The following is a 22,703-nucleotide window of genomic DNA, read 5'->3' on the forward strand; positions in this document are numbered from 1 at the left end:
CATCACTGACTGTGGGTACTTGACACTGGACTTCTGGCATTTTGGCATTTCCTTCTCCCCAGTCTTCCTCCAGACTCTGGCACCTTGATTTCCGAATGACATGCAGAATTTGCTTTCATCCGAAAAAAGTACTTTGGACCACTGAGCAACAGTCCAGTGCTGCTTCTCTGTAGCCCGGGTCAGGCGCTTCTGCCGCTGTTTCTGGTTCAAAAGTGGCTTGACCTGGGGAATGCGGCACCTGTAGCCCATTTCCTGCACACGCCTGTGCACGGTGGCTCTGGATGTTTCTACTCCAGACTCAGTCCACTGCTTCCGCAGGTCCCCCAAGGTCTGGAATCAGCCCTTCTCCACAATCTTCCTCAGGGTGCGGTCACCTCTTCTCGTTGTGCAGCGTTTTCTGCAACACTTTTTCCTTCCCACAGACTTCCCACTAAGGTGCCTTGATACAGCACTCTGGGAACAGCCTATTCGTTCAGAAATTTCTTTCTGTGTCTTACCCTCTTGCTTGAGGGTGTCAATAGTGGCCTTCTGGACAGCAGTCAGGTCGGCAGTCTTACCCATGATTGGGGTTTTGACTGATGAACCAGGCTGGGAGTTTTAAAGGCCTCAGGAATCTTTTGCAGGTGTTTAGAGTTAACTCGTTGATTCAGATGATTAGGTTCATAGCTCGTTTAGAGACCCTTTTAATGATATGCTAATTTTGTGAGATAGGAATTTGGGGTTTTCATGAGCTGTATGCCAAAATCATCCGTATTAAGACAATAAAAGACCTGAAATATTTCAGTTAATGTGCAATGAATCTAAAATATATGAATGTTAAATTTTCATCATGACATTATGGAAAATAATGAACTTTATCACAATATGCTAATATTTTTAGAAGGACCTGTATATATACAGTATTTTCCCCTCTCTCGCTGTATCCATCCATCTGTATGTCCATCTTTTGTATTCCCAGTGTTGAGATGAAAAATGAGTAGGATCCTTCCTAAGAACACATCATTTTCAACTACAAACTGAAGCTCTGACAAGATTTTTTTATTGCTAATTTTGTCAAAAACATAAATATTATCGAACAGAAAAATTCACCATCCCGACTGTCCATGTCAGTGCACCAGAAAGCAATTATGCTGGTAACGGATATGACATGCAGACTGCATAATTAGAAGCCAACAATCAATATGCATTATGGAAATGAACTGGATCTGGCCATTTGAAAATGGGAACTAATATTTTAATGTCTCTACCTCTACCGCAGTTTTCTATTTTTTTCCTTTGTTCCAGTGTTTGTGTAATTTTTACTTAAGCTATTTCATTAGTATCGCTATATAAAAAAATGGTATAGCACATGATCAGAACCATTTTGACTGAAATAGCACATAATGGTAAGATCATCATATCTATTTTTGCAGTTATTCACATTGTCTAATCTTGTTCACTTGCTACCATGCAGGTTAAAATTATAACAGTTGTTTTGATTAGTCTGAATCTTCCTATTTATGTGGAGCAGAATGTTTCAAAACGTGTGAAAGTGTTAAACAAAGCGCAACGTTTACTTGTATCACTAACAAAAAGACAGGAGGCAAGGCTGAAGATAAAAATTTCATTGTTAGTGATGATGACGGACAGCTTTGGTTGAGTATTTTGTAGACAAAGATCAGAACTTTTGCAGAAGATGAAGAGTAGGTTTGGTTGAAAAATCATGTTGAATCTGGATGCTCCAGAGAAATGGAAACGCAGGAAACCAATCTGGAGGTTCATGGGTGCAGTGAAAGAGGATATGCAGAGGACTGGTGTGTCAAAGAAGGATGCTAGGGATTGGATGAAATTAAATAACTGATCTGCTGTGGTGACCCCCTAAAGAAAATATTATTAATACTTTTTTTTTTATCTTACCAAACTATTATTATCTTTTCTATTATAATAATTATTATAGTGGTCAGCGTGGGGATTTTTTAATATTTATATATATTTTTTTTACATGTTTTTCAGTGATCTAATAAAGAACAAAAACTGATCAATTTGTTGTTTTTTTGTTTGTTTGAATAAAAAAAACAAAAACAAAAAACAACTCCCAGCTGCTGAAATCACGTGACAATCCAACTGTGATCACGTGTTTCGTGTTTTGTTGACGTTTGTTGGTCGGTGGCATTTTGTGGATGAATTTACAGACTTTAGCCAGCCGCTGGTGCAGTGTCATCGGCCTCTCTGGCAGGCAGCAGACTGGAAGGGACACCGCCGGACAGGCTTCGCTGCCAACGCGCTTAGCTCCTCCAGATGCAGCCGCGCATCGACCGTGAGGGTGAAGGAAGAAGGCTCGCAGTGATGTTTTACGCACCGGTGTGAGAAAATAAGGAGGAAATTGTTTTCACCTCGACTGGAGGGGGGGAGAGAGAGACCACCGTTTATGTTCCCGAAGCCGTTTCATTTTAAGGTAACTTTACTTATTTTATAAAACTCTAAAACGTCAATTCCATTTGCAGGCTTGTATATAAATGCATAGATAAAACCTTAATATTTCGTTTTTTCCAAGGTGTGTACCTTGCTCCATCGTTTGTACTCATTCGAGTCCTTAGCAATTGACAGGTGTATTGTCCAATCGTGGAGCCAGAATTCGGCCTCTGGCCAATCAGAGATGAGAAAGGCAGTTTTGGGTGTTCAGGAAAAGATCCATGTCCTTTACAGCCGTATTGTTTACTGGGAAAGCTAAATAGGGAAATCGTCGTTTTTCAATATATATCGCACTGTCTTTTGAACTGAATTACACAGTGAATGCGTAAAATAAGCCGAGATGTATCATAATGAATGAAATCAGTGTGAAAGTCAGATATGCTGCGATTGTCAGCGTTATTACGAGTTCAGGTACGTGGTTATAAATAGACACAAATAAAGCCAGAACCGATGTTTAATAGTAGTCCATTGATGGAAAATGAATGCATTGGCTTGATTTTATATATCCCGATCACTTTTATGTATGTTTTAGCATTTCTCACAAATGGATCTCCGTGGTCACATTTGCATGGGTAGTTTTCCAGAGAAATATCAGTGGTACAAATTGTCTTTTAAATAATACAAAATAGTTGAAACAACACATTTTAACCATTGTTTTTGCTCTATTTTCGACGTCACCTTTTAATTGTCATTGTTTGATTTATAGTGAAAAGATATTCACAATGTTTATTTTTTTACATTACAACCACAACTTTGGTCTGTTTCATTTGGGATTTTACCGTTAAGCCCAAAATTACTCACACCCCTGATAGATTTAGGTAAGTAATTTTCTAGTTTTACAAACATGTTTTTTCTGACTGGAAGTAATATTTTTTGGAGTCCTGAGCCAAGTCTTTTGCAGCCTCTTTCTTCCATGTGATGGTTGTATTATACAACCGTCACATGCTTCATAGTAGCGATGGCCACACATAGCATTATGTGCATAGCATTTGCAAGTAGGTTAAAGAATAAAAATTTGGTCTAATCTGACCACAGCAGTTTCTGGTCAGATCAGTGTTTGCTGTCTTCCCTACATGAAGGGGACTTTTTTTTATGGCTTTCTTTTAACAACGACAACTTTTGCAAGACACTGTAACTGTTGGAGATGACTAAGGTAACTTGGTAATAAAAATACTGCCGATTGCTCAATTTCACTTCTCTTTTCTTGTTTTGTTTTGTTCAGTTAAGTTGAAACTGAGAGATCAGAGGTCCTTACAGGCACCCCCCCTAAAAGCAAGCAATAATACCCCCGAAAAAATCCCCATGTCTTTTGTTTTCCAGCTCCTATAGAAAGCTGCCTGGTCGGTGCCTTGTTTCAATTCAGATATGGCGATAAGACAATTTGGACTGCTGGTGTGGAAAAACTATCTTCAGCAGGTGAGTTAGACATTCAGTCTGTTTCTGTCCTTATTAGGTGCCGCCAGGGTTTACGACTGTGTATTGTGAGTAGATGGTTGATATCACAGAGGAGTAGCTTGTATAACACTATTTGAGTAATAGGCATTTGGAACACCATAAATTCAATACAATGACTAACATTTTGCATTTAACAATTTGGACTGTGTTCCAGCCACCTAAAAATAAATCTTTAGATTATGCTGCATGATGTCAATTGCTATCTCCTTCCTTATATAGCTTTCACAAACATCTTGTCTTCCTTTATTTAATTTTTCAAGGTGTTGTGACATAAATCATGAGACAAAACCAACATAATGTTTCCCTGAAACACCATATCGTCAGATTCAAGGTCTGGCAGCATATAAAAGATAGGAAGTAATTCTTTTATTTAAGCATGTTTGATTTTTACCCACACAGAGAATACTGGCACAGCTCTGTTTGTTCATTGCTGATAGTAGCTGCTTGCATAAAGCTGAACATTAATACCAGACAATGATTTCACAACAACTTAGATAATTGAGCAATGAAATGGACTGTTGGCTGTAAAGCATGCATGCTTTATAATCCTTAACCCCTCCTGAAACTTCTGTGTGAGATTGTGATTGCTAAAGAATTTTCATCTGATAGCAAATTAAATAAAATTTCATCAACAATTTTTTGGTCTATTTTTTATTTTAACATTAAAAACACAGACATAAAGGTGCATAGAATTTGTCTCATTTTAGCCACAAAGGAATGAAAATAAAATAGTTTTGACTTTGTTCGTTTTGCTCTCTTTTACTGTTCCTGTGATTCTCAAAGCAGAGTTATTAATTGATTTAAAGTTGCATGTCTGTGTATATACTGATAATGAATCAATATCAAAGCTACGAAAATATTATGATTTTAGTTTCTTTGGCTTAAGATAAATTATTGGTTTCAGAAATGATTTCAAACATCATCCTGTGTTATTCAAACCCACCCTTCCCCTCTTTTCAAAGTAAAGTGTAATATTTATTGGTTCTACATAAATGATCTAACGTTGATCTCATATTTAGTTGTGACACTGACTGGGCCTTGATAGAGAATTTATAATGTGCTGCAACAGTCCGAGTCAGTTTGTGCTTTGATTACCCGACAGAAGGAGGTCAGTCATTTTTATTGAATAGCAACAATAAATTGATAAACAAATCTAATGCCATTTAAAGTTGTTTGGACTTTGTATTTTTGAAAGCACTATAATTTTTTTTTTTTGTATTTGCGTTTTATGTTTGAACTTTTCCTAATTTTGTTGCATCACGGGCACAAACTATAATGTATTTTACTAGGTTTTTATGCGATAGATCAGCACAGAGTAGTGCATTATTGTGAAGTACAGGTAAAATAATATTTGTATTTTCCTGATTATTGCCAATAAAATCTCAAAATTTTGATGTGCATTGTCTTCTGGCTGAAGAAAAAGGTTCCCCACAGCACAATGCAGCTACTACCATGTTTCACATTGGGGATTTTGTATTTTGTATGTGCTGTTTTCCCACACTCATTATGTGTTGCCTGCAAAAAGTTTAATTGTGACCAGAGCAACTTCAGAGTTTGCTGTGGCCCCATCGCGGCTTGTGGTAAATTGTAAACGGGGGTTTTAAGGCTTTCATTCAAGAATGGCTTTTCATTATGCCAGATTTGTGGAGTGCACTACTGATGTTTGCGTTGCGTTGGTCTGTCACATAAAATTCTAATAAAATGCTTTTAAGTTTGTGGCTGTCAAGTGACAAAATTCGAAACCTGAAGAGGTGTGAACATGAGGCAGTTTATTTCCATCTTTATTCCATGTATTTCCATTTTAATCTGTGGTTTAACTTGCCAGCCTGCTATAGAAAAAATTCTCACTTTCTCCTCTTCAGAAACGTCAGATCCTTGTAACTCTAGTGGAGATCCTATTGCCGCTGCTTTTCTCCGGCATCCTCATCATGCTGCGTCAGAAGGTGCCTTTTCAGGACTACCCGAATGCCACTATCTACGAGAGCTTTGCTGTCGACATTTTACCAAAACATTTTATGCGAGAGCTGCAGCTGGGCTACGTGCCCAGTAACTCCAGTGTGGTGCGTAAGGTGGCAGAGGACGTGCGAGCCAGCCTGTCCCTCGCTTCAGGTGGATAATAATCAGATAGAATGACAGGCATGGAACCACCATTGTAACCAGTTAGACAAATACCACAGCCTTGTCAATGTTTGTAGATCAGGACAGAGCTGGGAATATTGGTTCCTCTGGAAACAGCTCCCAGGAGAGGAAAAACAGGCCACGCCCTACTCCTGTATAAGCTGGTAATGAAGTTCGGGGAAAGAAAAGGAGCATTACCACTGTAGCATGTTTGTCTTCACCCTCAGGACACCAGCATAACTTTTCTTTGCTATGACTGTACTTGTTTGCACCTTCTCTGCGTGACTTGTTGTCCAAACAAACATTCAGGGCACCTGATAGGTCTGTAGACAGGCTGACATATTTGGCTTCAATTTGACCGAAAGATGGACACTTGGGCACTTGTGGCTGTAGTGTGAAGCAAACATGGGGTGATGCACTAGTTTTTGCAATTGCAATCTTTTCTGTGGTTAGTCATGTGAGATTCCAGCTCAGCTATTAATGAATATTTTAGAAGGGTGAAAAACTCAGAGGGGAAGTTGGAGGGGTATTATCTGGATTAGAATTTATTACTGTCATGTGCACTAGATCTCGTAGACAGCATGCCTAAAAATAAAAAATTGTTTTTAACAATGGGTTTATATTATTTAACTACTGCTTAACTGCTACACGAGATCTACATAACATTAAATAATCTAGTTTTTGTGAAATGCTGCTGATAGACATACAAATTATGAAACAATAATGGAATGATTGTTACAGTCATAGGGGTTCATTTGGATTTTTTTTTTTTTTACTGTTGTAAAAATTATGATAGCTGGCTTATATTTGGTGGACTAAAAATGTCAAAATATTTTTGAAAATGTAATTTCATTGTTGAATTTAATCATAAGAAAAACCAAAGATCTGCAGCACCTTGCAAAAATAAATATACAGCCTGAGCGTTTTTGCTTTGTCAAATTTCAGCCACAAGAGTGTAAATATATTTTACACAGATACTCTGTGAAAAAGCAACAAGTTTTAGATAATTGTGAAACAGAAGGAAAGGATATGCGGTTTTCAATTTTTGTTTGCCTGTAAAAACCTGAATTGACTTGCATGTGCATTCAGACCCGTCTACTGCGATACCCCTAAATAGGATCCAGTGCAACCAGTTGACTTTAGAAGTCTCTTATTGTGGGTACTCACCTGTGGGTAATTTAATTTTAGTACAAATACAGTATAAATAGAGAACTTTAGTTAACAAACAGCCTTGTGCAGACCAACAAACACAGCAGATGGTCGGGGGGAGAGTTGTGGAGAAGTTTAAAGCAGAGTTAGGTCATAAAACAATATCACAATCTTTGAACATCTAGCAGAGCATTGTTCAGAGCATGGAAATGCTATGGCACATTTCATCAGTCAACCTACCATATATGGCCGTCCACCTAAACCTAGAGGTTGGGCAGGGAGGATGTTAATTTGAGAAGCAACAAAAAGGCAGTCCTCCTACAGTGCTGGTCTGCAGGAGCTTCTAGTTAAGGTGTCCAGCATGACATTTTGTTTAACCCTAAAGAAAATTTTATTGTGATTGCTACAATTAAAGAGAATCAGAAGCTGCATTTTCCATCTTTTTATTTAGCAGACCAAGAATTGGATGTGGTGAGTTAAGTGAAATACATCGGTTATATCTTCAGAAGTTGTTGGCGATGATGATGATGTGAACTGACAGTCCAACAAGTTGTACCTGCAAGCTAATACGTTGGCACGTAAATTTTACATGTGCACGGATGACGTTAAAGAGGGCCTTTTTTGAGCCTGCTGCAACTCTTTTTATATGGCTCACTTGTGGTGCGATTACAGTAAAACCACAATGAAATAATTGATGGTGAGTTTTCAGGATGCATTTAGAATCTTCCTTAGGCTTCAATGATGAACATCTACAAGTCAAATGTTTGTCGCGAGCAATGTTCCAACTTTCCATGCCTAACTTAGGAACTAAATGTATAAATTTATGTGCCATTTCAATAGCAAGAGCCTTGACTGTTGTAACATATAGTATACGTCAAGCTTCTTTAAACATTGGAACTGTCTGTATTTTGTGATGGTTTCGTCTGACAGAATATTGATATTAACATGTCTGTCTATGTGTTTGTTTTTTTTTTTTTTTGATATAGACTAATTTTGTCTGGAATAAAGACAAATACCTAACCAGGTTGATCATCCATGTAGAAACATGGTGGTGGCAGCATCATGCTGTGGTGTGTATTTTTGCCTCCCAGCAAAAAGGCACAAGAGACTATTTAACTAATTAAGCTATACTAAAATGACCTGCAACTGTTTCAGCAGTGATCTCAGCGATGATTGGTTAAGCTTTGAGTTTGGCAGCTGGTTGCATTTCCTTCCATGCCCTCAGATTGTCTTTACGCAATATTTGTTTTCTGAGGCTGTTGACCCAGATTTAACCCTGGCACTAATATAATGCTTACAGTTTGTGCTGCACTCACTATAAATGTGTATCTGTTTGATAGAAGAATAGAAAATGAGGAGTTCAGAGAAGAAATTGATTTAAAAGCACTGTACAGGAAAATAAAAATAATTATCCATTGTTGATCTCTCTGTTTGAGGAAGTCACAGTATTCAGAAATGATTATGTACCTGCATGTTAGAGAGAAACGTGGAAGCCAAGAAACAGACCCAGATACAGCTGAGCATGTGAGGAATACCACACCTTCTAGTTTGATGGCCCTGTTGTGTGGTTGTTTTTGTTCTAGTGCGTGGCTTTGAGACAAAGGAGCAGTTTGAGGAGCACATCAGAACCGACCCCCAGTCGCACCAGATATTGGCGGCTGTCGTCTTTGAACACCCCTTCACTCATGATGAAGAACCCCTACCCCGGCAGGTAAAAGGCATCACACACTGTCTCACATGCTTTGTGCATGTAAATACCAGGTTGACAATCATTTTCTTGATCACTGGGTGAGAAGATAAACCAGCATTGCTGGTTTAGGCTCTTTGACCAACTTCCTTAAAATGCTTTTGGTTTACTGGTTCACAGCCAGCAGTTTAAATAAAAGGAAAAATCCAGTCTGATTTCACTGGCTACTGGCTGTGAGAGTAACATTTGGGATGAAATATACATTCCTGTGCAGCCAGAAAAACTAGATGAAGATTAGAGTAATGTGTTGCAAAGGAAAACACTGTCAGATCTACTGACATTCACCACAGTGAATGGAAATATACCACAGCTACATAGTAAATCACCTTTATAACCATAGTTCTGTTCAGTCCCTTTACATCATCAACATTTATTATTTTGATTGCAGTTTACTTAAAGTCACCATAAAAGCACTAGTCATAAATGCATAAAAGAATAATGTAAAACAATAAACCATCAACATACAAGCCTTAATTCATTTCAAGCATTTATTTAAAAAAAAAATAATGCTAGAGGCTTATTCTTCAAAGCAATAAAGGAATAAGAAAAATGAGAAAACTTGTAAAACTTGAATTATATAACATGATACTACAATGTAGTACTGAATATGTGTGGTTACATTTATAAATAGTCGAATGAGATAAGCCCCAAGCTACTAAACTGGCTGCACACCACAGCCAGTTTAGTAGCTATACATAAATATATTTAGATTTGGTAACAGTGTTTTTATTGTGTATTGTCATATTTCTCAAGTTTTTACATTTTTTCTGTGTGCTTCCAAATTCTTCGCTCAATTTACAGTTTAACCAGAAATCTGACATTAAATCAGGCTAAACCTTTTTGAAGTCGGTTAGAATTACCTAAACTATTTCTATTTGATAAGAAACCGAATAATGAGAAAGAATTTTGTTGATATTTTAATTTTTTTCATCAAATTCAGAACTTTAGTTTGATTTTTATAGTATTTGTTAGTATTTGCTTTTAAACTGTATTACTTAGGCCAAATATTTTAGGTACCCCTCCATGGTCTTCTCACAATAGTTTGCTGGTATTATGGCCCATTGTTCTTGACAAAAAAGGTGTAACCGTGTCAGGTTCCCAGACCGGCCTGCTCGCACACCTTTTCAACTCAGCCTACAAATCTTCTATGGGACTGAGATCTGGGCTTTGTGAATGCCCCTCCACAACATCTTGTCCTTAAGCCACTTTGTAACTCATTTGGGAGTATGCTCTTGGTCATTGACTCACTTGCACCTAGCTTTATCCTTCTAAATAAATAATAATAATCCTTCTTGAAATGTTGCTTTAACATTTTCACATGATGTTCTTTCCTAATGAGCCATCTATTTTGTAAAGTGCACCAATCCCACCTGTAGCAAAACACCCCCTACAGCATGATGTTGATGCTGCCCGCCCTCTTTTGCACAGCTGAGATGGTGTTCTCAGGCTTGTAAAATCTCCCTTCTTTTCTTCTAAACGTATGGCCAATCACCTACAAATGAAAATGCAGTCTGGCATTTTATGTTACTTTGGGACTAATAGCTTTTTTCCCTGTCTCAGTGTTGGCACAGGACTTGTGGGTAAAGATACTCTCTTACCAGCTTCAACCAGCATCTTTACAAAGTCTTTTGCTTTTGTTCTTGGACTGATACATTTGTGAGGTTCTGGGACACAGAACATGTGTTCTTCCTGAATGGTTTGAAGGCTGGACATAACCATGCTATGTATACTTGCATCAAACAGTTTGAACTGATGATTGTGACACCTTGAAGTATATGGTCCAGTTAAAGAATAGCAGTTGCACTCTTCAGTTACAGAAGCCTTTAAAAGAGCTTTAAACTTTACTAGAGAGATAAAGCATTAGCTTCAGTGTACTCTGAATATGATCATGATTTTGCTCTTTTTGTTTGATTTTTACTCTCTTGACATGCAGGTGAGCTACCACCTACGCTTCACCTTCACACCAGGCAATGCCCCACCTAAGGAGAAGTCCAAACTGAGCCCGAACAGCGACCTGTACTGGCACACTTTCAGCCTCTTTCCCCTTTTTCAGCTGCCAGTCCCAAGCGAGCAGCATGACAAGGAGGGTGGGACACCAGGTGAGACTAAATTTTTGTGTTAAGGGTGCACATATTCTGTAGTTTTGATTGATGAATAATTTTTTTCAACCCAGATTAACGATAGTAGATTGATATTATTGACTTAATGTTGTTTAAATGTATTTTTTACACCAAGGTTATTTCCGTGAGGGCTTTCTGGCTGTCCAGCATGCAGTGGACCGAGCCATCATGCGATCTTACAACAGAACCGGAGCGGACCGTCTGCTGGCAATGACCAGGGTGGTTCTGTCACGCTTTCCTTACCCTAACTTTATCTATGATGTCTTCATCTTGGCCATTCAAAACCAGCTGCCGCTTCTCTTAGTGCTCAGCTTCACTTATACGTCCCTCAACATAGTGCGAGCTGTGGTGCAGGAGAAGGAACGGAAGCTCAAGGTGTTGTTACAAGTCTCTGTTGAAGAGTAGCTGAAATTATTAATTCAACTGTTAAACATACATTACCTCGACCCTGTTTGTCCATTTCAGGAGTACATGAGGATGATGGGCCTCAGTAACTGGCTGCACTGGAGCGCATGGTTCCTGATGTTCTTTCTCTTCCTCTCCATTTCAGTGTTCTTTGTTACTCTGCTCCTCTGTATCCGGGTGAGTTAGTGACAAAAATGTTCTCCTCTATTCTTATGTAAAAGTGACATGAAGTTATGGTATATCATTGTATTATTTGCTTTACTACTGTATTGATCCATTTTAAGAATGTAAAAAAAAAAAACTTCAAGCTAGGTGCTTTTAAGGTGTGATTCAGCAAATCCACTACAAAGGCTGTGGTCTTTGTGAATCATTTAGGAACATCTAATCTCCAAAAGAAACAGAAAGAATAAATAAAACAGATTCACCAAAGTACTAGTAACTAAATACCTATCTACATCTATTATTATAATGAACAGCTTATTTAGCTTATTAGTTTATCTTGTTTTAGCTTTGCTTAGCTGATGTAGTTTAGCTTAGTTTATCTGAAGTTCGCATAGCCGATTTAATTTAGCTTAGATTAGTTTAGCCAATGTAGTTTAGCTTAGTTTAGTTTAGCTGAATTTGTCTTACCTTAGCTGATGTACTTTAGCTTAGTTTAGCTCAGCTGAGCTTAGCTCAGCCGATGTGGTTTAGCTTAGCTCTGTTTAGCTTAGCGTAGCCAATCTAGTTTAGCTGAACTTCGCTTAGGTTAGCCGATATTGTTCAACTTAGCTTAGTTTAGCTTACCTTAGCCGATGTAGTTTAGCTTGGTTTAGCTGAACTTCGGCTTAGCTTAACCGATGTAGTAAAGCTTAGCTTAATTTATCTTAGCTTAGCCTATGTAGTTTAGCTGAACTTGGCTTAGCTTAGCCGATGTAGTCCAGCTTGGTTTAGTTGTAGTTTATCTTAGCTTATCTTATCTAATATAGTTTAGCTTAGCCGATGCAGTTTAGCTTAGTTAAGGTCTAAAGATAAGCTAAGATAGAATTAATATTTTCCTTAGCTTAATATAATTTAGCTTCTCTTTATTAGTCTAACCAGCAGAGCCTAGATTAGTTTAGTTTTTGTTTTATTTAGTTACTTGTCACCTTTATTCTTTACTTTAGAGGTGGAGTTGCTGAGAGGTGCACATTCTCAGCATATATAGTAATTTCTGGTGTACAGTTCCTGAATTCAGAGATTGATAGGCCTTTTCATGTACTACACTTCCTAAGTGCTGTACTTGAAGCCAGATGGAGCTCCGTTGCTTGCTAGAAAGTTAATATGAGCAGCAGGGGTATTTAGGTGAGCTGACAGAAAACAGGCAGCCGCCAATCACACTAAAAGGAAAGATCAACGAACACAAACAGTAAATCAGATAAATAAAACATTGCCTGCCAATATTTTCGCAGTACTTGCATTTTGAACAAGACAAAAACATGCAGATGAACACCTTCCACACACTTCTGTGGGAAGGTGCTACATCTGTGGAGTTTATGTGAAACTGATTCTAAAGGTTCACTTGGTGTTTTTTGTCCTTTAAATTTCTATCATTTTTTTCAAGCACATTATCTGGAAATTCTTTTCATCACTGTCTAAATTATACATTAGGCAGGACACATCTTAACAGTCCATGTTATTGATGTAGGTGAGTCCTAACGGTGCAGTGCTGAACTACAGCGACCCCACACTGGTCTTCGTCTTCCTGCTCGCCTTCACTGTCGCCACCATCAACTACAGCTTCATGATCAGTGCCTTCTTCTCACGAGGTGGGTGGTTTTGTCTTTGTCTAATGGGTAAGTAATTATCCTTTTAACTGGCTTTCTTTGTGCTGTACGTGTGGGCAAAATGATTTTTACATGACTTGCACTTTTTCTTAAAGGTACAATTTGTACAAAAGTTTCTGGTTTATCTGCTCCTTCTGATTTCAAACCATGTAAGATAAAACACAGAAGTATAAGAACGATTTCAAGGTAATCTTTCATCAGAATTTCGACAAGTCTTTTCTGAGATCACAAATCTTTAGCTTTCAATAAAAGTATCTCAAGTATTTCACCTGACAAGGTGTACAGGAGAAAAGTCTTGGAAAGCTTAAGATTAATCATTTACACTATTAAGATTCAGGCATTCGTGCATTGATTTGTTGTTTTGAAATGTGATTTCACTGCAGTTTTTCACCTGTGACTAATTTTTCTTATCTCTTCTGCATAAGGAAGTTTCCATTAGTAATCTTGACCTAATTTTCCCCTCTCAATCTTCATTCCAGCCATCATCTGTCAGTCTGCCCTGTCTGTGCCCTGTGGATGGTTGATAACTGATATATTTAAATGGTGGCAACTTTTCCCTGTGACTTTACATATTGAAACTTAAATCTTACATTTGTTGCCCTATAAAGGGTTACTTATACATAAAAAAGGAAAGAGGTGAGTGATGAAAACCAAAGCCAACCAAAAGCCCCCTTCAGTGACCTCCTTTTCCAACAAAAACTTGTTTTTTTCTTCCCATTGTGTTTGCAGCTGTCTGGGCTGCTCTCGCCCCCCCCAGATGCTCTTTGTAGGAACAGATAATGGCACTTGATCAATACATGTTCAAGCTGTGCTCAGAATGTCACATTTACTGCTACAAGTGGTCTTTTGAGGAGTTCATGTTGTGCTTCTTGGAAATGGAAGCAGAAACAGCTCTTAAAGCGTGTCACTTTCATTTCTCCCCCATTTTTCCTCACTTAATGCTTCATCTCAACCTCCGGGCAGATTCATGCTGTCAATCAAGGAAATGTTTTTTTGAAGAGCTCTCAAAAAAATCGTTTGCTTGTCAGCTATTTGCTTTTATTTATGTTATTGATATTTATCAGCTGGCAGCACATAGCTGTAATCTTTCTTTCGTAACATTCCTCTATTTTTAAGATGAATTTTCTGTCTGATGGTTTTAGCCAATGTGGCAGCAGCAGCAGGCGGCTTCATCTACTTCCTCAGCTACCTGCCTTATTTGTTCCTGTGGCCTCGCTATGACTTACTGAGCCACACTCAAAAGGTGTCGGCCTGCCTTATCTCCAATGTGGCCATGGCCATGGGAGCACAGCTTATAGGAATGTTTGAAGGCAAAGGTGAGCCTTGTGATCTAACCCCATCTCCTAAATACTACAGTTTTCTTTGTCATTTCATTTATTTATTATCAACTTTTTGCTCCTCAGGTACTGGAATCCAGTGGTCGAACATGTTTGACTCTGTGACGGTGGACGATGACTTCTCCCTGGCCCAGGTTCTGTGCCTGCTGCTGTTCGACTCGGTGCTTTACGGCCTGGTGGCCTGGTACATGGAGGCTGTGTTTCCTGGGGAGTACGGAGTGCCTCTTCCATCTTACTTCTTTTTACTGGTACGCCAATGCAGAAAAACTTGTGAGACTTGTATTCTCCTTGGACTGACAAAAGAAATCTAACTGATATTTCACTTATTTTGTCAGTTATGTTTGTTTTTTAGTCAAAGAAAGAGGGCCTAAACAAGTGGACCTAATTCTTGATAAAATCCTTTTTTCATTGTCCAGAATTGCAGTATCTTTTTTTCATAATATGCAGGACTTTACATGTAGTTTATGTTACCTGATGTGTGGTCTTCAGCAAAACCTTTATCAACAGTAATTTGACTAAATTTGAGCTCAAAGCAGTTTTATCTAAATACACTTCGCTACATCTGCTTTAACCTATTTAGGAACCTATTAGGAACCTTCTGTTACCTTTAAAACTCTGTCAGAAAGGGTGTTGAGAATATGAAATAGACAGGTTGATGGTATGTAATAATACTGACAAGCAGGATCAATTTTAAAAATAAAACTGAAATGTATGAATTGACAATATCTACAGCAGTAAATGTGGTAGTTAATTAATGACAGTAAAGTAATTGGAAACTACCAGAGGACGTTTATAGTAAAGTGGACATACCATCCGCATTAATTCATGATACTAAGAGTTTGCACCAATAAACATCTACCTGCACCAATATTTAGACTGAAAAGGCAAAGCTAACTCTAAAAGCAATATCAAAACTTTTAGTTTATATCGAAATGCACGCTATGGAGTCTGATTAAACAAAATATAACGCAACATAAAAAGACTAACTGAGGTATAGTTAAGATGTTATGTTTGAAACTGTTAGTTGTAGCCTTGTTATAGAGAAGAGAAGAATAAAAAAAACAAGACAGGTAAATGAGGACACCCACTTCCTGTTCAAATTTCTGCACAGCTAGCTTCTGTGGGAACTTAGAAAAGCAACATTTTAAAACCCCCAATTAAAGCTATTGCTTCAAATAGACTAATATTTTAGTCAAGTTTATTGATTTCTGCACTGCAACAACTTTTATGCAGGTACATGTTTGGGGAGGCTACTATTTGGTGTTGCTGAGAATGTTGCTTCAATGCTGGCCATTATTGAATAAAGTTCCTAGGGCAACGATTGTTTAGCACTGTTTTGGGAACTCTGTGAAACCAGTATATAAGATGGAGTTTATGATTTTGTCTGCAGCCTCCCAATGGAGATAGTTATGGTGCACAGGGTTTGCTTTTCTCTGTATTTTAGAGTTAGGCACTCTTTGGCAGGTGTAGTTTATTCAGACTTTACACAGATTGAGATTGGAGGTTATCATTTTGGTGCATTTTTCTTCTTCCAGATACCAGCAGGGGGGTTGTATCAGAGCTAAGAGAGTCATCTGCTTTCAGTGAAAGTGGTTTGGCAGGCCCAAACATATCGGACAGAAGGAGCTCTTCAGGTTCAGCTGGTTAGACTAACAGGAAACTACAGAGTCCCTACCAGCCAACACAAACATGGTTCACATACACATGCATTCTTACACAAAAATAAACTCACGAATTCAAGGGACTGCCAGCAGGGTGTGGTTTAGACACTGACGCACGCTTGTCGGCATCCATTGTGTCTGAGGATGCTGCGCAGAAAATTAAGTTTTATTCTGGTTTTTAGGAAGAAACATTCCCTGCTTGTTCACATAAACAATCCTGCTGGTCAGCTGTGTTCTTCTGTTTCATCTGTTTCATCCTTATCATAAACCAGATACATTTCTAAGTGAAAAACAAGGCCTGACTGCATCTCATACCTGTTTTTTTTGTTTTTTTTAAACCTTTCTTTCTGCAGCCATCATACTGGTGCAGCAGCCCTCGCATGGCTTTAGTAAACGAGAAGGAGGAAGAAGAAGATGCAGAAAAAGCTATGAAAGGAGAGTTCATGGAGGAAGAGCCAGCTGGAGTAGTGTCTAGAATAAAGATTAAACACCTCACTAAGGTAAGAAGCTGAACACTGACCCTATAGTAGGTAAAAAAGGGTCTGGGTGCCAGCTGAGCAGATGTTATGGTAAGGGTGCACTGGTTCTGGGTGTTTCTCTCTGCCAGGAGTTCAAAGTAGGGAACAAGACACGACTGGCTGTGCGAGATCTGACACTGAACATGTTCGAGGGGCAGATCACAGTGGTGCTGGGACACAATGGTGCTGGGAAGACCACCACACTGTCCATGCTTACAGGTTACCAGTCACAAACACCACAGGAAGCAAATGCTGTCCATGCAAATAAATGAGTCCCCTAACTGGTATCTGTGCTGTTTTTCTTCACATCGCAGGTTTGTTTCCACCCAACAGGGGCAGGGCATACATAAACGGGTATGACATCTGTCAGGACATGGCTCTTATCCGACGCAGTCTGGGTCTCTGTCCCCAGCACGATGTTTTGTTTGATAACTTCACAGTGAGAGAGCATCTGCTCTTCTATGCACAGGTATTCAATAATGCAGAAAAGTGTAGAAGCACGAACACACTGTATACACTACAGCATTTATTTTTAGATGTGTAAACATTAAACTTGTGGACTGTAAAAGTGACCTGTTTTACACTGGTACGATTGTTTTCAAGAACGACCGCCTAACTAACTGCAGGTTTAAGGTGTCAGCTGCTAACTTTTAGCAGCTAAACATAATGACCACTGGAGGTCAAAATCTTTTCCTTTCCTGTTGACTTAAAAATTTAAAATGTGCTGCTAATAAATTAGAAACAAATTATTGTTTATCATGTAACTGTTTGTAACGTCCAGCTAAAAGGCTTCCCCAAGGAGCAAATTTCGGACGAGGTGGATCGGATCATCAGCATCTTGAATCTCGAGGACAAGCGTCATTCTCGCTCCAAGACCCTCTCTGGCGGCATGAAGAGGAATCTTTCTATCGGCATTGCCCTCATTGGAGACTCCAAGGTTAGAAACTTTGCAAACACTTTTCATAGTCATTCATTTAATCTTTGTTTCCCCTCCATCAGTGAATATCTCCTCTGCTCTTGCCTCCAGGTCGTCATGCTAGACGAGCCCAGGTCGGGTATGGATCCATCAGCACGACGGGCCACCTGGGACCTTCTACAGGGAGAGAAGCGAGGCCGCACCATCCTCCTCACTACTCACTTCATGGACGAGGCTGACCTGCTCGGTGACCGGATCGCCATCATGGCAGGTGGCAAGCTGCAGTGCTGCGGCTCTTTGCTCTTCCTGAAGAACAAATATGGTAAGGGTAGAACAAGGTGGAAAGTGCAGCAGCAGGCCATTGCCGTTGGGGTTTTACATAACATTTTTTGACTTTTTGGAAAAAAGGAGGAGACAAGAATTGTGAACATAAGAAAAGAAAATGGGTATTGGGTCACTTCCCCTCACACACATATGAACTTGAGTGACATCCCATTGCTTATCTATAAGATTTAATATATGTTGGCCCTTTGGATTTACTGGTTTTAAAGATTTGGATTAGTGACTTTGGCAATTTTATTATTTAATAAAGTATTAAAATGTCCAATTTTGGATTTGTTAGTGAGTAAAAACTCCACTTATTTTATTTCATATTGTGTTCTATTGCGAATCCTTTTTAAGTATCTTTGTGTGACAAGAATAATAAAAAAATAATTATAAAATAAAAGTAAAATTAATATTGCTTATATAAAACTGCTTTTATTTGGCAGGTGCTGGCTACCACATGGTGATGGTCAAAGACGCCCTCTGTAATGTGTCTGAGATCACACACCATGTTCACATGTATGTTCCCAACGCTACACTGGAGAGCAGCGCCGGAGCCGAGCTCTCTTACATCCTGCCTAAAGAAAGCACCAGCAAGTGAGTTAGTCTAGCCCCAGATCATTCATCCTGAAACACAGGGTGTGAAGTGGACTAGGTATCAGATTCACAAAGCCTAAAATCCATAAATAAGTGACTGTTACTGTTTTAGAGAAGATGGATATTGTCCAGAACAAATATGAGTACATTTTGTTTAATATTAAGAGCTGGAGTCAGTTGGCCTGTTAACTGCGGCCAAATATTTTTCATTACATATAAAATCAACATTTTTGCTATTTTCTTTTTACACAGGGCAAACAGTAGAAAGATATACTATACATCAGTCCTAAACAGGTATATGGGATTCTGAGTACAGTTATCACAGTTTCATGGTATTTACACACAAATTTATTTCAGACATTATAACATGATTTCATTAAGCAACAGCAGCAACAGTTATAATAATTTTACCTAGAAATAGTTTTGTTAATTGCACATAATATACTTTTTTTGTCATTCTAATGTTTATAGAGTAGCACTGATAGAACAAGCTAATATTAAAAGGTTACTTATAACTTTCTGCTGGGGTACAGCCTGCAGTCAGCTGCTTTAAAGATACGCAGCTTATAAGCAGTCTTTTATCCAGCTGACCAACAATGCACTGCAACACGTTGGGGAGGGGTGATGCTGTGTTACTCTTTGCTTCATGCAGCTGGGCAAAAATGCCATACTCTGGTATTTTCTCTGGCCTCTCATCGTACTGTAGGGACAGTGTGTCGGAAACCTTCAGTGGTTTTGAAACTTTAACTTTTTTAACCTTGGTATACCTTGATCCTGATAACCAGCCCAATCCTAGTCAAAAGTCAGCATATGAAGGTCAGGGTAACACATCTTCTCTCTTGCGTGTTCATGCAGGTTTGAGCTGCTGTTCGCTGAGCTAGAAATGAACAAAGAGGAACTGGGTATTGCAAGCTATGGGGCCTCAGTGACCACCATGGAAGAAATTTTCCTCAGGTAGGACACATGAGATCTTTTCTCGCTCCATTGTTCTCCCCCATCGTTTTGGATTTTCTCTATATATGCAACAACTCTATACCATGGATAATGGAAATCATTGCAATAGATTGACACTATATTGCATTAATGGCTTTGTGCTGAACTTGTTTATTAGTTTTTGTTCAGCATCATAAACCCCTATGGAGAATTCCTGGTGTCCTTGTTTCTTTGTGAAAGGCTCAGATTTTCAGCCACACCTTTTATTTGTTAAAGGAATATTTGTCTTCAAGTTGAAACTAGAGCAAATGTTTGGCTCCCCCACTTTGTTCATATAACTCCAGTTCCAGCTCCTGATTTATCACTTTATTCTGCTTCCTCATGGGTTTAATCGTGTATCTGCGGCAACGAGCACATAGCCGCTTCCTCTGCTGAGGACTAAACGCTGTGTGCTGCTGAAACCGGCTATTAAATTATGAATTTACTGCTCCCAAAGCCTTGTTATTTACAAGTCACACTGAGAGTCTAGCATTGTGTTCTGGTCATTTACACAGTGCCGAAAACATAAAAAATTAACAGAATCTAGCCTTTATTTGAAAACCCCAATAAAAGATTTCATATCTAATTTTATAGCTCTAATTGTGAAAAAGGTGTATTTCACTTTGCATTGAAGCAAAACAGTGTGACGATAATATCCTACTACTGCTGGAAATCTTAAAGGTGTCTGAACAAAGAATGAGACAAAACAAGACCTGAAAGGCTTTATTGATTATATATAATTTCTTTCTTTTTCATAATTCTATGTAAATGTGGTGAGAATGTCTACTGGGAACATTTATTCACTGGTAACTGCTTTGGATTTGTGTCAGAGGTCAGAATGGGGCCACATCCGAGATGGGCATTTTCTAGTTGCAAGACTCCTGAAGGATTTACTTGTTGTTTTCCTCCATGACCACAATGCCTACTAAAGGAATGTGATCTCTGGTAGACTCTGTGCAGCACCATGTGTGCTTGTGGTTTAATGAGACAAAAACTGTCAAAAGTGCAACTTTTGTTTCATATATGCATTTGGTTCTAAACTCAAGGGTGACCAGGGATCTCTGACTTTCCCAAGGCAAAATCCCGACTTAATGAGACTTTTCTTTCTTGGATCCACATATGTTTTCCTTGGCAGTAAAAAACTCTGTGATCTATTTTTATGTTTGCAGAGTTTGAAAGCTTGTGGATTCTAGTTTGGACATTCAGGCGATCCAGCTGCCAGCCCTTCAGTACCAACACGAGAGACGCTCCCATGACTGGACCACCGATGATGCCAGCAGCATCAGTGGCCTGACAGATGTCACCGATTTCACAGACAGTGGCACGCTCATCTCTGAGGATGGGTCAAACATTAAGCTGAACACAGGGGTAAGATTTCAGGAGCCTTATGTTATATTCAGCATATGACTTCTACAGCTCTGTTTGAGGTTTGCATGGTTTTCTCTGACAGGTAAGACTCCACCTGCAGCAGTTTTATGCCATGTTTCTGAAGAGGGCGCAGTACAGCTGGAGGAACTGGAAGGTGATGGTGGCTCAGTTTTTGGTCCCTTTGATCTTCACTGTTGTGGCCTTAGTGGTGGCGAACACCTTTCCCAACCACCAGGATGCTCCGCTGCTGAGGCTGGCCCTCAGCCGCTACGGTCCCACCAGGGTCCCTGTGGCCTTGCAGCCTAGGGCGGACCTCCTTGCCTCTTCCTTAGCGAACACATATACCTCCCAGCTCCTAGCCCAGCTGGGTGAGCTCAGAAACATCACAGGTGAGACACTGTAAGAAAAAAAAGTTTTAGTGCTTAACTTACATGGTTACAAACGTCTTGTGTAAAGGGAATTTCTTTCTTAAAAGTGAATCAAACTACCAAAAGGTGGCACTCAAGAAGATTCTATGTGACCCAAAACAGACTCTAAATATTCTGTTGGGCACAGGAAATGCAAAGTCTTGTTGGCTGACTCAAAGACTTTAGAAATGGCTGCAAATATGGTCAATTAGGGGCAAAATGTCAGAAAATTACAGTGAAGGGCCTATCTGAGGATCAGAAGCAAATCCACAACTGTGACCATGGATCAACCAGGCAGGTCAACTTAAACATATAAATAGGAAAGACATAAATAGATGACAAAAAAAGACAAGAGCTGTATTTGGTTGTAAAAAGCACTTATATTGTGCCTTGCAAAAGTAATCAAATGTGAAATTCTTCACATTGAGTTGTTACAACTACAAACTGTGGCGTATTTTATTGAGATTCTATATAACTGACCATCACAAAGCAGTGCATCGTTTTAAAGTGATAAAAAAAATGATACATGGCTTTCGAGGTTGTTTCAAAGTAAAACTCTGAGCAATGTAGCATGCATATGTGTTCAGATCTTTTGCTGCTGTTAAAGCTGCAAATGTTTTTGGGTATGTTTCTACCAGCTTTCCAGATCTAGAGTATGAAACCTTCACCCATTCTGTTTTGCAATATCGCTGCAGCTCAGCCAAACTTGATGGCGAGCGAACATTAAAGTTCTAGTCATGGCAATGATTCTCAATTTGATTTAGCTCTGGATTTGCCTGGGACAATCTCACACACTAATATGTTTTGATTTAAGCCCATCCATTTTAGGTATGGGTGTATGTTTAGAGTCTTGCTGGAAGGTGAAACTCCACCTTTTGCACAGGTATTCCTTAAGGATTTCCTGGCAATTAACTGTATTCATTTTCTCATCGACTCTGCTAAAGAAATGCTTCCCCACAGCCTGATGCTGCCAAATAATATTGAGTTCAACCAAATTGAATAAAGAAATTAAATCACAAATTGTTTTTTCTTTTTGACTGTTTAGACTTCACAGATTACGTCCTGACCAATGCAAAAGCAGAAAGCGGCAGCTTCAACGAGCGTTGCGTGGTAGGTGCTGCCTTCCTTGGCAGGACCAGCCAGTATTCAGAGGCAACAGCCTACTTCAACAACCAGGGCTACCACACACCTGCCACAGCCCTCATGATGGTGGACAGTGCTCTGTTCAAAGTTTAGCTGGGCCCAATGCATCCATCCTGACAGGCAATTACCCCATGCCTAGAAACCTGTCAGAGGCTGCAAGGAGCCAGCTCAGAGTGAGTACAGGACAGGATATCCCTGATTTGAAGAGAC

At 39.1% G+C, this 22,703-nt stretch overlaps 1 protein-coding gene across 1 annotated transcript in view; it reads left to right on the forward strand.

Moving 5' to 3' along the window:
- The first annotated feature begins 2,147 nt into the window (after positions 1-2,147).
- LOC124864983 (phospholipid-transporting ATPase ABCA3-like) overlaps positions 2,148-22,703 on the forward strand; it is a 29,898-nt gene continuing 9,342 nt past the window's right edge. The window contains 21 exon segments of the mRNA XM_047359955.1: positions 2,148-2,434; positions 3,772-3,867; positions 5,769-6,015; positions 8,757-8,884; positions 10,854-11,019; positions 11,156-11,415; positions 11,506-11,622; positions 13,112-13,232; positions 14,393-14,566; positions 14,654-14,835; positions 16,602-16,748; positions 16,856-16,985; positions 17,081-17,235; positions 17,548-17,703; positions 17,794-18,004; positions 18,453-18,603; positions 19,459-19,557; positions 20,745-20,943; positions 21,026-21,332; positions 22,396-22,578; positions 22,581-22,670. Of these exon segments, the coding sequence (XP_047215911.1) occupies positions 3,817-3,867; positions 5,769-6,015; positions 8,757-8,884; positions 10,854-11,019; positions 11,156-11,415; positions 11,506-11,622; positions 13,112-13,232; positions 14,393-14,566; positions 14,654-14,835; positions 16,602-16,748; positions 16,856-16,985; positions 17,081-17,235; positions 17,548-17,703; positions 17,794-18,004; positions 18,453-18,603; positions 19,459-19,557; positions 20,745-20,943; positions 21,026-21,332; positions 22,396-22,578; positions 22,581-22,670 (3,274 nt within the window). The 5' untranslated portion in view covers positions 2,148-2,434; positions 3,772-3,816.

The sequence above is a fragment of the Girardinichthys multiradiatus genome, chromosome Y, assembly GCF_021462225.1.
Source record: "Girardinichthys multiradiatus isolate DD_20200921_A chromosome Y, DD_fGirMul_XY1, whole genome shotgun sequence".
Lineage (NCBI taxonomy): Eukaryota > Metazoa > Chordata > Actinopteri > Cyprinodontiformes > Goodeidae > Girardinichthys > Girardinichthys multiradiatus.